Genomic DNA, 16,132 nt, shown 5'->3' on the forward strand with positions numbered 1-16,132 from the left:
GGCAGGCCACTTTGGTTTTGGGTGATCAGGAAAGGCTTCTCTGAGGAGATAACTGATTCAAGAATAACTAAAGATGGATGAGGCTCAGGGAGAATATGCAGGTAGCAATGGCCTGGTATTTATGAACAGCAGCGAGTAAATGACATATGGCTAATGTATCAGGGAGACAAGATGGAGAGGGAGGTTAGTACCAAAACATGGAAGGCGTTGAAGTCCAAGACAAGAAATATGGATTTTATTGTACATTAAAGATTTGTAATCCATCTGGAATTTGCTTTCATATGTGAAATAAGATGTGTCTATGTATGTGTGTGTGTGGAAGAGGTCTGATATTTTCTTCTAAGCTGAGCCACTATTTTCTTTCACATTGAGCCACATTTTAAAAACTTACCCATTCTTGCAGGCAATGAAGGGTCTAGAGTTCCTTTCTTACACTGTACAGATATATTACTCTATAACATATCTTCAATTGCAATTAAACATAATGAATACTTTTTATCCTAGTGTCAGTCTATTCACATTACTATAGCAAAGGAACATGGACTCATCAACAATTTAATTATATTTCTTAAAGTTCTGGTGGCTGGACAGTCTAACATCAAATTTCATGTAGATTCTTTTTGATGAGGGCCTGCTTCCTGTTTTATACCTGGCTGTCTTCACAAAAGGGCAAAGGAGTTCTCTGAAGTCTCTTTTATGATGGCTCTAATCCCATTCATGAAAATAGCCAAAGGCCTCTCTTCCCTGAATACCATCACCTTGGGGATTAGGATTCCAACATATGAATGTTTTGGGGGGGACAAACATTCAGTCTGTGGTACACAGGATGTGACCAGTGAACTTCATTTTAAGATATGGTGGAAGTTTATAAATCATATATAAAACCAGTTTTAGGGGCCGGGGATTTAACTCAGTGGTTCCAGCGACTGCATTGAAAGTCCAAGGTCCCGAGTTCGATCCCCAGTACCAAAAAAAAAAAAAAAAAAGAGAGATAAACTCTAAAAATCAGTTTTATATTATAGCCACACAAATTTTTTGATTTTAAAAAATGGCTCTAGTTGATCTGCCATTTTATGTACATGGTCCCAAAGAAATGATGGTCCCAAAGAAATGATTTCGGGGAATTCCAAGAATCAAATCTACTCACAAAGGGCCAAGATTTGCCACCAATGAAAACATTTAAAGGAATTCAAGGAAGGCAAGTCTGAAGGAGAGCTTCTAACAGTATTTTGCACAGTGGAAGCATTAAACGAGTAAGTCCACAGCCAAGACAACATCTGTAAAGAGGACAATATTTTGAACGTTTAATTAATGAGTAAAAAATAATAATTAAACCGTATTCATCTTGATTTGCCCATAAGGTCATTTTATAATTTATAATGTTTTTAAAAATGTAAGCTTTGCAATGCAGCAAGTGTTTTTGTTAATTTTATAGATGAAGAAACAGAGTAACTGAAAAGAGTTCATATTCAAGTCCCCTAATCCCCAAGCCAGTGCTCTCTCTATACACTAAGTTGTCTAAGATCACAAATCTTGGGAAGGCAGAGGTCAGGATTCTCAGCTTCTTTCTCTGACCACTATTTTTTTTTCTTAATTTTTGAGACTGGGTCTCACCAAGTTGCTAAGATGCCCAGCCTGGGTTTGAACTTGTGATCCTCCTGCCTCAGGCTCTCAGAGTGCTGGAATTATTGGCCTGCACCACCAGGCTCAGCCCTCTGCAAGAACATCTTGAGTGGTTACTTATCTGCTTTTAATCAATGTTCACTGGGGATTTGATTAATCTGCTAATTTGCAAATAGTCATCCCTATAGTAGCAACCTAACTTGATTTATTAAAAATAAGTGTTTCTCATTTTAAAATAATTGAGATTGAGTGATGTGATTTTCTTGGACACTGAGATCCAAAGATAATTGCTAAGTTAGCTAAAAGCACAGGAATAACCTAGGAAATGTTATGGTAACCAGTATATTTATCAAAACAACACTACGGTATTGTAACTAAAAAAGTCCTGAAAAGGTGTCAGAATTGGGTCTTGATCTGGACTGTTTCTCGTTTAAGACATTTGGAACATTTTAAAACTCTCTGTGCTTCTGTATTACTTAGAAGTTCTTGTTGTTGTATTTTTTTTTTTTTTTTCCTGGTACCAGGGATCAAACTCAGGACTTTGTGCTTTCAAGGCAGGTGGCGGAACCACTGAGCTAAATCTCTGGCCCACATAAAGTTCTTAAATTTGTCTCAAGTAATAGGAACTGGCTATGGCTAACTGAAGCCAAAGGAGATCTATCGGAAGGATACTACAAGACTGACAGATGCTTGCAAGGGTAGGAACCAGAGGTGGAGACTGACAAGAACCAAACATCCAGGTAATCTGAGCTAAAAGGACACTGGGGTGTTACTAGGGGAAAATGAATGTAGAGAAGTCAGATAAACCTCATCCACTCACCACTACTTTCCTTTTCACTTTTTCTAGCAATATAATCCTTAAGAGGCCTTCTAACTCTAACATTCTCCGCTACTGGGTTTGGAGAATAATGAGCAGGAGAGGTCTATATGCAAACAGGGTGATCAGAAATACTTTGGTTGTCAAAACATCTGAAAGCTCTGTGCAGTTTAGGAAGGCTAGGACACCATAGTAGGACAGAGGCTGACCAATTTCATATGTAACAAACAGGAAGTAAAAGGAATCTTAAGCAAACAGAGTGTTTGGGTAGACAGATTATGAGGAACAAGTACAAATAGTATTTCTAACAAGCACTGGAAGCTTCCAAATGCTTCCAACAAGTTACCACATTCCCAAACACAGGACCAACTTGACTATGTTGTGAGAGAGACTAATAGGTTTCCTCATGCTTTTGAAATGAGATAGTACATAGCTTCCTATTTGAAGGCAACAGACAGCTAAACCATATATAGTCTCTAAAATTAAAAGTGACAAAATAGCAGCCCACAGGTCAGATGAGACCCATAAAAAAACAATTATTTGGGGGCCTGGGATTTAGCTCAGTGGTTCTGCCACCTGCCTTGAAAGCACAAGGTCCTGAGTTCAATCCCTGGTATCAAAAAAAAAAAAAAAGAAAAAAGAAAACAATTATTTACTTAATCTGTTCTGTGTTGCCATAACAGAATACCAGAGAATAATTTATAAAGAACAGTTATTTATCACAATACGGGAGGCTGGGAAGTCTAAGATCCAGGGATTGGCACTCTTGCTGTCATAACATGGTGGAAGGTATCCCTTTGGTGCTAGAAAGGGAAGTGGACCAAACATGCTCTTACAAGGAACCCACTCCCAAGAAAACCGTATTAATCCATTTATGAAGGCAGAGCCCTCAAGGCCTAATTACCTCTTTAAAGATACTCTCTCAACACTGTTGCAATTAGGGATTACATTTCCAGTAACTTTGAGGGACACATTCAGACCATCCAGTTACCAAAGATAAAAATAAAGATTTCAGATTTTTCCAGGGGAAGGAAAAAAACAAAAAACAAAAGGCTCTGGCGATTCAGAGCCTTCTATCAGGGCATGGGCTCTGTGCACTATAACACCCTCCTCACGGCCCACTTCACTCATATTACTACCCTGGACCTGCAGGTACTCAGGTTTCTGACTCTTGATGTAACTATTTCCGATAACCACCCAAGACCAGAGTGTAGGTAGCCATTTTGAGGGCCACCAGCATTGCTGCCCTGGGTGATTTCAAGATCCTAACTCTTAAGCACTAACCTTGTAACCCCTTTGGTAGGATTCTTCACTCCCAACTTAATCAAACTACTTGTAACTGGTGAAAACAACCATTTATTCTACCCATACAAAGAAAGCCATACTCACCTTTTCTGTCAGAATTAATCTTGAAGCACATGCTTCCCCATTAGCATAGACCCTAAGTATCCAGTAATGGAAGAGCAGCAAATAACCTAGCATCTTCTAAAATGTAAAGGAAAACCCAACGGTGATGTGTCTGAAAGAACCACTTCTGTTTGACTTCTTGAAGACAATGTCTGAGAAACCGCGTATGTAATCTTCCATAGACCCACTGGACACCAGATGAAGTTGACACTCCTTAGTGAGTCTCTTCTCCATTTATCTGATTTCATTTGGATGCTGGGCTGCACATCATTCTCACCCTGAACTCCAGTACACAAGGTATGATTAACTCTTGAGATTCTGGGGGATCCATTCTCAAACAAAGCAGCCACAGCATTTTTTTGGACTGAATTCTTTCGATAGCATCAAGTTGCTCTTACAGCAGTCTCCAAATTCCTGCACTGTTTAAGTCTATCTTATCTCTTGGCTTTGCTTCCCATTGCATCTTCCCAGGCTCTCTTCACTTCTTCCAATTTGTGGCAGAAGCCATCCCTGTTTCAGGTCCTTAATGCCAACACAGACTGTCTTTCTTCCTCAGCTCTTCCCCTATCTCCTATCATCTTTAGGCCTTAGTTTTGAAATAGTCTTTGGTTAGAGAAGTTTTCCCTATCTTCCACCTCCTTTCCATTCTCCTACTCCTCACCCCCATTTCTAGTAGTCTTCTGCGTTTTTCCTATTGTTCTTAATACGATTCGTCTGTTTCTCCATTAATCTGTAAACTGCGAGAACAGAGTCCTCATATATTTCACGCCCCACTGAATATTTCTGGTTAATATAGTCAACGGAGTAGGTGAGCAACACTTTTGTCAAATCCATGAATGAAAATTCCGTATTCCTGCCCCTCCGCCCAGATTAATACATTATGCCATCTTCTGTACTGAGTAAAACATTCTAATGAAATATATTTTTATTAGTCTCCTATCAACAAACTCAGGAAGGTTTACCAGAAGAGAAGCCTGGTGGGGAGGAAAGGTATTAAACTTGGAGGTTTCCAAACTGAGAAATGAGGAGATTTATGAAAACGCCAATTTTCAGGCCCCACTACTGCCTGATTAACCAAAAACTCCGCAGATGTCGTTCAGCAACGTTTTTTAAACAAACCTCCCAGGTGATTCTGGTCCATTGCTTTAGGCTTTCCAGGTTGTAATTTTAAAAATTTTCTTTTCCTCCACGGATCCCAGATACCATCCCGATCCTAGAGCCTCTCTATTCCAGAGAGAAAGCTTTGTCATCATCCAGAAGACTAAATAAAGGCCCACTTATGTAAGCTGTGTAGACCCGTTTCTGAGAGGCCTGTCCTGGGGCGCTGCCTTCTAAAGCCTTTGTTTCTCAGCTCACCCGCGCTCTCACACTGCCCTTCTCCACCCAAAGAAGCAGCTGCCCGAGTTACGAGAATGGCTGCATGCGGCCTGACAACGTTTTCAATGATAATGTTTTCTCCGTAATTATTATTATTATTATTATTTTTTTGGTACCGGGATCGAACTCGGGTCCTTGAGCTTTTTCTCCGTATTTGTAAGGTTGCGGGGCACACTTCTTTCCAATCCTTTTTCACTGTAGCATAAAAGGACTGAAACGTAAGAGTAGAACGCAGGAGCCCCTTCCAGCTTCCGAAAGCAGACCTGGAAGCTGAAGTGAGCTTCTCCGTGGTTACCCAGCTGGAAAACCCGAAGCGGACTCTCCGAACGTCAGACTTTAGCGACGGCCCGCGCCCGCACCTCACTGCGCATGCTCCCCCCGTCAGGCGAAGCCGGAAGGGGGAGCGCTCGCCGCCTGGGCCTGGCCTGGCCGGGCGTCGGCACCGGCGGCCATATTGGCTTCCCGGGGAAAGGCGGCGTGAGGGGAAGAAGTTGTAGGGTGGGGGCAGGAGTGAGGAGGAGAAAAGAGAGAGGGGGAGGAGGCCGCGGCGGGGCAGGGCGGGGACTGCCTGCCAGCCTGGGTTGCGGAAGTGGTAGCTGCTGACCCAGCCTGCTGCTTTCAGGCTACTGCTTCGGCTTCCCAGCTACCCCTGGGACGGAGAGGACAGCCCAGCTGTGGATGGTCAGATAGCTCCCATCTCCTGCCGCCAATTCCTGGCCCCAAGCAGCACGGAGCAGACGGCGGCGGCGGCAGCGGCAGCAGCAGGAGCGGAGGAAGATGGCGGGACGGCTGCCGGCCTGTGTGGTGGACTGTGGCACGGGGTAAGGGGGCTGACGGGCTGGGCTGGGGAAACTGAGGCGGAGGAAGGAAAATGGCGGGGGAGGGAGGAAGCCGGGGGATGAATGGTGCAGCAGCCCGGCTTGCAAGGGTTGGGGCCCGGAGCCAGCGCCTCCCTCGTCTCCCCGCTTCGTCCAGCTGGGGCCCGGGCTGCGGCGCCGGCGAGAGCCCGGCTGGGAGCGGCTGCACTGAGCGACCCTCCCGGCCCTTCCCCCATCGCGGTGGGCAGCGCCGCCCGGGGCCTGCAGGCTCTGCGGGGTGGGCGCCGAGCCCGGCCCACCCGGCTTTCCTTTCCTCCCTTGCCCCTTCCTGCCGGTGACCGTGGGGACCGGCCTGGCGGAGAAGCTAGGAAAGAGAAGCGCTCCTTGTAGCTTTTGCACGACTGCTGTGATAACAGCGCCTGGGGTGTGGGTGGGGAAAGGGAAGAATCGGATTCTGAAAATGGGAACCTAGCGTGGGGCTTTCCTTGGACCGACCACCCACCTCCTCTTTACGACTCCACTCCCGGTCATTTCCATCTGCCACTGCGTTTTTACCGGTGAACCCAGTCACGTTTTAATTTGAGAGAAAGATGTCATGTGTTACTTCACTTGCCTCAAAAAAGTCCCCCAGTGAGCAAGCGTGCTGCAACTTCCTTAGTTTTGTCAAAGCCGCTTCCTGCTTTCAGTCTTTCATAGCCTTATAAGGTAGTTTTTCGTTTCCACCGTGAACACATCTTTTTAGAAGTTTCAAAATTAAGCAGGTTGCAAAGGGACTAAATTACCGGTCCTAGCTATCAGTTTATTTGAACATAAAATATTCTTGTGTTCCATTGGGAGGGAAGTGGCGCACCCTGGAAAACTTAAGTTGTATATGTTCATTCTCTGAATGGTGTCTTGAAGGCACAAGGTATAAAGGTATAAAGGAATTTGCTTAATGTGCAAGTACTTGTTCCTGATATGTATGTACTGCACCTTACTAAAATAAAGAAGAGCTTTAAAGTGATCTTTTTGTATTAATAGACATTTTAGAAGGTTACAGCACACTGTATTTACCCAGTACACAATACTTTAAAATGTTGAATGACTGCTTTATGTTGAAATATTGTAAGTTGCTTGCTTGCTTTTCCTTTGCCCTCTCCTTTTCTCTTTTTCTTTCTAGTCTTCTTTTTGCCTGTACTGATTACATCTCAGTCGCCAAAACATTTTTTGAGGGTGGGGCGTGATTGTTAGTTTCTCCCCTTTTTATTTACTCAACGTACTATCCTTACGTAAAAGGTGGTTTTCCCCTCAAAATTTACTTTTTGTAAAATTTCTCTAATCTTCAGTCTTATAACTTTATGCTAGCGTGACAGTTTCTAAAATACTCATCAGGCATCAGGAAACAACTGACTTAATATTTTCCCTTGGAAAACACTAGCTTATTTTTGCCTTGGAACTCTGTGCATTTTATTAAAGTTAATTTTTAAAATCCAGTCTTATTTCCATGAACCAGTATTCCCTTCTTAGTCTAATTGGTGGGTAGTTTTTATGTTGAGGATCAGTTTTGAAACTAATTTTGGCCTAAGTGAATTGGACTTTTCAAGTATGTTGTGGTAAAGTGACAAATGCTGCTACATAATTATGCTTTAGAAATTACTGGATCGTCAGTAAAATAGTATAGTTATCGCTCAAATAACATGTTAAGTAGGATGCTACTTTCTCTGTCTCCATTTTCCCATTCGGAGTACGATTTTGGTTAGTTTTGAATTAGTGTATGAGATATTTCATTGAGCTTAATTGCCCTTAAGTGAACTTTTTTTTTTCTAAAGGGCAACCTTGAATTTGAAATACATGCTGAGTGACTGGAAAGAATGGAGAGGGGTTCAGTCTGTATGTCGGATATTTCTATTTTAATATCTCACTATACTTTATTATTACATTACTCCTTTGGTCTCACTGCAAGAGGAGTGTTTGTTAACTGCATATTCATTATCATCTGACTGGAACTGATTAAGTCCCCCTTTTCCCTTACTATTTTTTACCATCTGTCACAGTCTGAAATTCCCTCTTTTTGAGTTTCATTTTTTTTGATTGTCAGAGCCATTGTAGCTTTCCCAGTTCCCTATTAAATGCAACTTTTAGGAAAATACACCTTCAGCTTTATTAGGACATAAAGGATAGCAGATTGGGCCAGAGATAAATAAGCATCTAAGAATGGGCTTAATAAAAGTTTTTACATTCCGAAATATTGTGGTTCTCAAATGCAAATTGTGCACCAATAATTTATACATTATGGGTTAAAGAATGCATTCATCCCTTGGGTCTCTAATTATAATTACTCAATTAGTGATAATTCAGCATAAAAGAACATCTAGATTCAGGTCAGGAATGAAAATACTCATTTTGGAAAGAATTTTAAAAGAAATACTCCATGTCGATAACAGATCTACATGCTTTTTTGTCTATATTAGAAAAACATTGTAGAATAAAGTTTGGGCACATTGATTCCTATCGACAGAGCTGGTTACTTAAATACTAAACTGCAGGGACTGGGAGTGTAGCTCAGTGGTAGAGCACAGTACATGTTTAGCGTGCTAGAGGTCCTGGATTCAATCTCCAGCACCAAACCAAAACTAAATTATATTGATGAGAAAGCAATTTTTAAAGCTTTAAAAAAATTGTTATGTTTGGAAAGGTAAAATTGTCCTAAGTGGGTTTTTTGGTTGGTTCTGTGTGTTTTTGTTTAGAAACCCACGTTTCTAAAACATTCATCCCAAATAAGGGAACCCGTTATGTACTTTTATTGTGTCATAGCTGGGTTACAGAGCTTTTCATTTTGAATTTACTTTTTTGATGTCTTTTTTCCTGATGAAACAATGCACTGACAAACTATTTTCATTGATTATAATAGCAAAGATTAATATCACTTTGTGATAGGAATCTTGCATGTATTCTGATGTAGAGTGAATTAAGAAATTTCCTAATTAACTTTGCAATAGTCTTAAAAATGTAAGCATAAATATTTTGTTGGAATCAGTGAATGAGAAGTGTATTTAATTCATTCTGTGGGCACATTCCAGAAGTTACTTGATCAGGGTGATCTTGTTTGAGAGTAGTGGGGTGGAGTGAGGTAGATGCAGAAAGGCATACATTAGGAAGCTCATATTTCTTACATGAATTCTGTATGTAATGTTTAATAATAATGCTATTTCTTTATCCATCTCCAAAGGCAGAAACATTCATAGTATCTTATTAACTGAAAAGCATTCAGTGAATTCTTAAACCTTGGTGGTTTATGTGTTGCGTGCTGTTTCATGTGTAACACATACTCCTGTTGAGAAATCAGATTTTCTTATTTAGCTAAAATCTTTTCTCCTTTACTGATGATCTTTTCTGCCTGCTCATTTTGTGTTGAAATACCTATGTTGTCTTTGAATTGTACATAGATTGTATCTAGTGAACTTTCTAGTGTTATTATTAAATACAGTTCAGGTTTTTTTTTTTTTTTTGGTACCGGGGATCAAACTCAGGTCCTTGCGCCTGCGAAACCACTGAGCTAAATCCCCGGCCCTAAGTTCAGAATTTTTATTTTTAAACACAGAAGGAAAACATTCATTAACTAACCAAGAACCTGGTGACCAGAATTTATTTACCTTGTTTAACTGTGACAATTATTTTTGCTTTATTTTGCAAGTGAAAAACTAGGATTAGAGAATTTAAATTACTTTATTATTGTAATCTAATCAGCAGGTGGTTAAGAGCAGCTATTTGGACCTACATTCTTTGTTTAGGCCCTATATACTGTTTAAACAACAAAGATTCTTTTTTTTTTTTTTTTTTTTTTTGTACCGGGGATGGAACTTGGGACCTTGCGCTTTCCAGGCAGGCAGTGGAACCACTGAGCTAAATTCCTGGCCCCGAGACCGCACGGATTCTTGAGCCCCTTTCACAACTACCATTACACATTGGGGTTTTGTTGTTTTGAGGGGTTTTGACTAGTAAAGTTAACCCTATTCCTGTTTAAAGTGATCTTATAAAAAATAATAAGCCTACAGAATTTGATTCAATTAGAGAAATCTTTCTGTCTTTGTTTAGTTTTTTCCCCCCTGGATATGTAAATTCCTAAACTATTTCCTTGTTGCTTTACTTAAATTTAATCTCTAGAAAAAGTTTATTTTCTAGTTTTTTTTCCTCAGGAAATAATAGTAGCTGGCATTTTGCAAGAATTATATGTCAGACCCTGTGCTAAATGCTTTATATTATCTCATTAACTTTTCATATCAACCTGAGATGTATTCTCTTTTATAGACAATAATATTTAGGTTTAGAGAGGTTACATTACTTGCCTAAGATACCTTAACATCACGTGTTTGTAGTATCCTCTTTAAGTAGAAGCTGAGCCTATGGCAAGTTTTTTTTTTTTTTTTTTTTGGTACCGGGGATTGAACTCGGGTCCTTGAGCTTGCGCAGCAGGCAGCAAAACCACTGAGCTAAATCCCCGGCCCTATGGTAAGTTTGAATCATTTAGATATTTTTGGTTTTGGGATTTACGATGTACTTAAGGAACAAAGCATTCATTGTTAGTAATTTGAGGATGACTTGAACAGGTAGAAAAACAAGTACTGTCAAATCTAGGCTTACTGTATGCTTAGCAGGTCACCCTTAGAATTATAGTGAAAACGTCTGATATGTCTGTGCTCAAGAATCTTAATATACAAGAGCTAATGTCATTAAAAATTAGAGGATGATAGTTAACAATCAAATGTTAGGATATTTATTTTTCAGATAGTAATAGCTGTTTTCTAGGTTCAAAGGAAGAAAGATGATTGTGCTCTGGAGGCTAAGCAGGTTTTAGTGAATGTCAGATTTGAGTTATTTTAAAGACTAGGGTAGATGCACAGAAAGACAGCATTTTACAAAGGGAAAGAAAAGCATATTATGTAGATACAGCTGAAGTGGAAGAGTAGCTACTTCATGTATTTAGTTCTCTTAGCATATGTCGCACTGCTCCCTTTAATGAATTGAAGATTATGTAAAAACCTAATGTAACTCTAGATTATGTAATATGAAAAGGTAACATTCATTGGTCACCTACTGTGTACCAGGTACTGTCAGCAAAGCTTTTATTGAAAAATAATTTTATTTGATAGGCAATAAAAACCTTCAAATAGAGGAATGAAATGTTGATAATAGGGCTTTTGATAATACTTGCATAATGGGATGCAGTAGAACCAATTATAGAAGAGATTGGGATGAAACTATAGGGTTTGGTGCATAGTAGAAACTGAAATCTTTACTGAATGAATGAATAACAGGAATTAGAATTGTGGTTTAAAAAAAATATATACAAAACTATGTATAAGAGACAGCCCATACCCAGTGACTCAGAATCTGAAGGATTGGGCCTAAGAATATCTACCCACTTAAATGGGCTTCCTAGATGATTCCAAAGCAGCCCACTCAGCACCAGCTTTGCAGAAAATCTACAATAGAATATTATGGAGATGTAGCAGAAGACATAAATTTGGAAAGATTACTTCTTTTGTTTTCTTTATATCTGTCTTTTGGCAATAACATTATTTTGTATTGTTTATGGTTAGCAAGGACTTTGTGGTCAGCTGTTTTTTTGAGTTCATGTCCTACCACTTACTATAGTTGTATGATTTTTTTTTTTGCACCTCAGATGTGGCAAGTCGTATTTTTCCAATCTGTAATTTGGAGAGCATAGTATCTACCTTATGAAATATGTATACTATATATAACATGTTTGTATATAATATACATATATATAACAATATAATAATACAATATATGTAATATATTATATAATATATGTAATATTATAATATATACACATAATTATAATATATATGTGTAATTATTATATAACATACATATTATTACATGTTACATATTATAATAATATAATATGTATGTAATATACGTATATATAACATAAAACAGTTCAGTGCCATACCCAGCATATAGAACACAATACGTCGTAATTATAATAATCCCAATTTTTGTGGAGATCTTAACACAATGTCTCAAACTTATTTTCTTATCTTCTGCAAGCCTTGGCCTGCCTATCTTTTAGAGTCAGTGTTGTTGATACTAGAGATTGGGAAGAAGGTATAGCTGGGTTTTAGGAATTGGTTCTAGTGGATTTTTAAATTGGCTTCTGTGAAGATGGCAAGATTTTGAGTTTGAGTTGTTGGTACAATAAGAGAATTGATTTTAAGAAAATGAGTAAAATTGGAATTTGTTGAATTTGTAATGATCTATAATTATAATTGTAAGTGTCCTTGAGGAAGTAAAAATATAAGAATTGCTGAAATGAAGGGGGAGATTTGGGAATCATAATTTAATTTATAAATTGCAGCTGATAAAATGAGAATTCAAAGAGAAAAGAACAGAAAGAATGAATATCAGTGTTCCTTTTAAAAATCCAGTATGATCCAGTTTTTTGAGCATCACAGTAACATTGAGCATATGTGACTGTGGTGAGTCATCATTAACCCTGTCAGTCTCCTGTTTCATCTCATTTTTTCTAAGAGGCAAAATCCTTAATTAGAAGAATTTAACTTGTTAGGGTTAAATTTCCCTTGTCTATTATGTTCCACCTCCCCTAACAGGTAGAATCAGCTAAATGCTTGGGGGCAGAGGTATGGAATGGTTAAAAATATAGCTTCAAGCAGTATGTTTCCTGCAACAAATTTTTACTAGTTAATAAAAGCATTTGAATGTTCCCCTATAATTCTGTTGGAATTTGTATCTTTTTAATGACACTGTGTATCTGCAATAGCAGCAAGTGTAAAAAAGCAAAGCAGTTAAGTAATAATAACACTACAAATATGTGTGGTATAACTTACTAAGTATTTATAACATTCGTGAATTATTCAACAATCCATGATGAGGTCAGGTTATTGGATTGTTTTAAATTTGGTACTTTAAAGTGGGATAGTGATTAACCTTACTCTGTGTGCTGTTTTATAACTTTATGTGAGCTTTTACATGATAAAACATAAAAGATACATAATCGTCTATTACTAGAACAAAAGACAGTATCTTTTTTTCTAAAGGCTCATTTTGTGAAATTTTAATGACTTTGCTTCAAGATCTTTCTTAAATCTTTTCCAACTGTTGATTTAAATTCAGGTCATTGTTACCCACTCCTTGCAACCAGGAAAGGAACAGTCTTGAATTTGTGTAGTCTGTGTATTCTTTACCCTTCTTCTCTCCACCACTAACACATACCTGAGAATATTCATTTGTTTTGATGCTGAACCATTCCATCTTTGAACACTCTTTTCTTGCTTTAAGGTATCTTGTTCTTTGTGAAAATGCAATTGTCTTGAGAAAGGCTGACTTTACCTTGTCTTCAGTATTTAGTGTGCATAAAGGATTTGTATGGGAAATATGAGTCCTGAAAGGGGAATTTGAGTGCAGACTTTAAAGGCCTGTTTCAAACTGTGAAGATGTAAACTTTGCTTTTAATGTTGGTCTACAATAGACCACAAAGTATTGGCTTACTTTATTTTTAGAAATTATTTTAACTAAGTGTAATGTGCTTCTGTTGTATTTTTAAAATTTGGGTACTTTGAGGGTGAAAAAGTAGCACTTAATGTTTGTGAAACTTGCTTTAATGAATTAAGAGAATAACTTAATGATGCATATAGAATTATAGAACTTAAAAAAACAAATAATTTAATTCACATTTTATTTACAAATACAGTAAAACAAATTCACAGTGAGAAATGTCTTTGAAGAGTGTTCTTAGTTGATAAATTTGTTGAATTATCTTAATTTTTTGAATGAGTTATAGTAGAAATTTCTTAATACATGGAATAATATGCATATTATTTATAGTTAAGATAACGTTGGTTAAGGCCTGGTGCAACACCTGCATCAGAATTTCTTAGTGTTTTATCAGAGGTACTGTATATTGTATGACAAATGAAAAACTAATTATATGTTCTCCAACATAACATTTTAAACCTACTCATTCTGTACTTGGTTTTAAAGAAAATGTTGCCCTCTGCATATGTCACAACATATTTTGTTCATAAAATGAATGCTTTTTTAAAAAAAGGTAAATGGTTTTTTAATTGTTTCAGAGATTTACTTCTTTGGACTTCCGTTATAGTAAAGTAGATACTATTATATCTAAAACCCTTATTTTAAAGAGGAAACTGGCATATTAAGTAGTTGATCTACAGTCCTGAGGTGGTCTTGCAAAGCCCACTCTTAAGATTACCACTAGCTGGGATATACCATTTTGAACAAAAGTGGTTAAATTGTTAACCCATTTTGAGAGTGTTCATCTTAAACATCCATACTTTAAAAATAAAACAAACTTCTAAATATAGAACTAGTAAATTTTAGTACAAATAGGAAATACAGAGGGTAGTCTTAGTGACCAGTTCATTGATTTGATTTAACATGTAACAAATGCAAGTTAGATGATACAGAATTATATTGTAAAGATATATATTGTATCTAAACGTGGCAAAACTGATAATGGCTAATTAGCTCAGGACAACTCAATTAAGGATATGGTACCTAAATTGCATAACACAGGGTGATCAAAATTAAGTTAAATGTTTAAAACTGTATTACAGTAAAAGACACATTGCTTTAATCCGCCTACAAATACTCCTCAGTTTGAACACATCTACATCTAGTCAAACAATCAAACAATTCCATTCTTTGTGCCACTTTTTGAAGCAGTTATAGAAGTCCTCTTTTGTGTTTTTATGAGGAATGATTTAAAAAAAGGTGAGTGTCTATCCAGTGAAAAGACAGGCTTGTAAAAACATTACTGTGTGTCCTCGTCCATCTTATGCACTAGATCCAATACCATACAACTTCTGGCTCTTCTCTAAAGTCAAAACGACCTTAAAAGAGAAGTGTTTTGAATCCATTAAGTCTATCAAGGCAGCCATGACAGTGCAACTAAAGACGCTCAGGAACGAGTACTAATAGAACTGCTTCACAGAGTGAGTGGCAAGAATAATGGCGTAAGTGTGTTTGAAGTGAGGCTATTCTGAGGGCGTTAATCACAATGTGTCTTTTTACTGTAATACATTTTACTGATATAAATATTTGCCTTATTTTTTGATCATGTCTTGGATGACTTCCAAATGAAAGTGTGGGGCTGGAGATTTAGCTCAGGGGCACTCTGTGCAAATGCAAGGTCCTGAATGTGATCACCAGTACCACAAAGAAAAGAGAATCAAATGAAAGCATGTCTTTTTGAATTTGCAGTTTAAAAATGGGGATTTAGCTCAGTGGTTCCACTGCCTGCCTTGAAAGTGCAGGGTCCTGAGTTCGATCCCTGGTACCAAAAAAAAAAGAATAATCAGCTGACCCGTGTATTAGACAAGTAATTTATTCCCATTGATTACAAAAACCACAAAAATGAGAGTAAAAAATAGAATTTAAGGAAATAGATTATTTTAAAAGGGGAATTTTTAAAAATTAGATGCAGAGAACTTGATATTTGACTTTGAAATGATTGCATAGATTAACAGACACATGAGTTATTAGAAAGTATTTTTTTCTAAAATAGAATAAATAGAATTAAAAAGATATTTGGAATAAATGATTGTTTTATTTCAAAAGTACACAGTATTTTAATAAAATCTTGTATCCTGTTTGAAAGTCTTCATTTAAAAATTTGCTTCAGCCAGGCATGGTGATACACACCTGTAATCCCAGCACTCAAGAGTCTGAGGCAGGGTTGCTGTGAGTTTGAGACCAGCCTGGGCTACACAGTGAGATCAGGCCAGCCTAAACTACACAGCGAGACCCTGTGTCCAAAAAACAAGCACCCCAGAATTTTTTTTTCTTTATAATAAATGTAGAGATAGCAGCAAGGGAAAGAGTTTTTAGGGCAGGGGGCTTCTTTCCTATCTTTTTTCTTCGTTAACTTGTTATTCATAAAATACTAAGAATTGTATTCCAAAATGCCTTTCAAAGGAAGTTTAAGCTGCTGTACAGATTTTGGAAATAGATCTTTTATTTTAAAAAATGAACTCTATTCTTACCTATTACTGTTGTTACTGTAAGGGTAAAAATATTCCGTGATTACCTTTGTCAGTATGTGTGA

The 16,132-nt window shown here is 37.7% G+C and overlaps 2 protein-coding genes across 2 annotated transcripts in view; one reads left to right on the forward strand and one right to left on the reverse strand.

Annotated features, from left to right (window-relative positions):
* LOC110344231 (uncharacterized) overlaps positions 1 to 5,921 on the reverse strand; it is a 61,387-nt gene extending 55,466 nt beyond the window's left edge. The window contains exons 1-2 of the mRNA XM_021237521.2: positions 5,916 to 5,921; positions 5,341 to 5,867 (exon numbers count right to left, since the gene is read on the reverse strand). Coding sequence (XP_021093180.1) covers positions 5,341 to 5,867; positions 5,916 to 5,921 — 533 coding nt within the window. The remainder of the gene's footprint in view (positions 1 to 5,340; positions 5,868 to 5,915) is intronic.
* Positions 5,617 to 16,132, forward strand: part of Actr3 (actin related protein 3) — a 67,324-nt gene continuing 56,808 nt past the window's right edge. Inside the window, exon 1 of the mRNA XM_004836093.4 lies at positions 5,617 to 6,045. Coding sequence (XP_004836150.1) covers positions 6,002 to 6,045 — 44 coding nt within the window. The 5' untranslated portion in view covers positions 5,617 to 6,001. The remainder of the gene's footprint in view (positions 6,046 to 16,132) is intronic.

This window comes from Heterocephalus glaber, unplaced genomic scaffold (assembly GCF_053883595.1).
Source record: "Heterocephalus glaber isolate CG9 unplaced genomic scaffold, H.glaber_assembly_v1.0 deba00000347, whole genome shotgun sequence".
In the NCBI taxonomy this organism is placed as follows: domain Eukaryota; kingdom Metazoa; phylum Chordata; class Mammalia; order Rodentia; family Bathyergidae; genus Heterocephalus; species Heterocephalus glaber.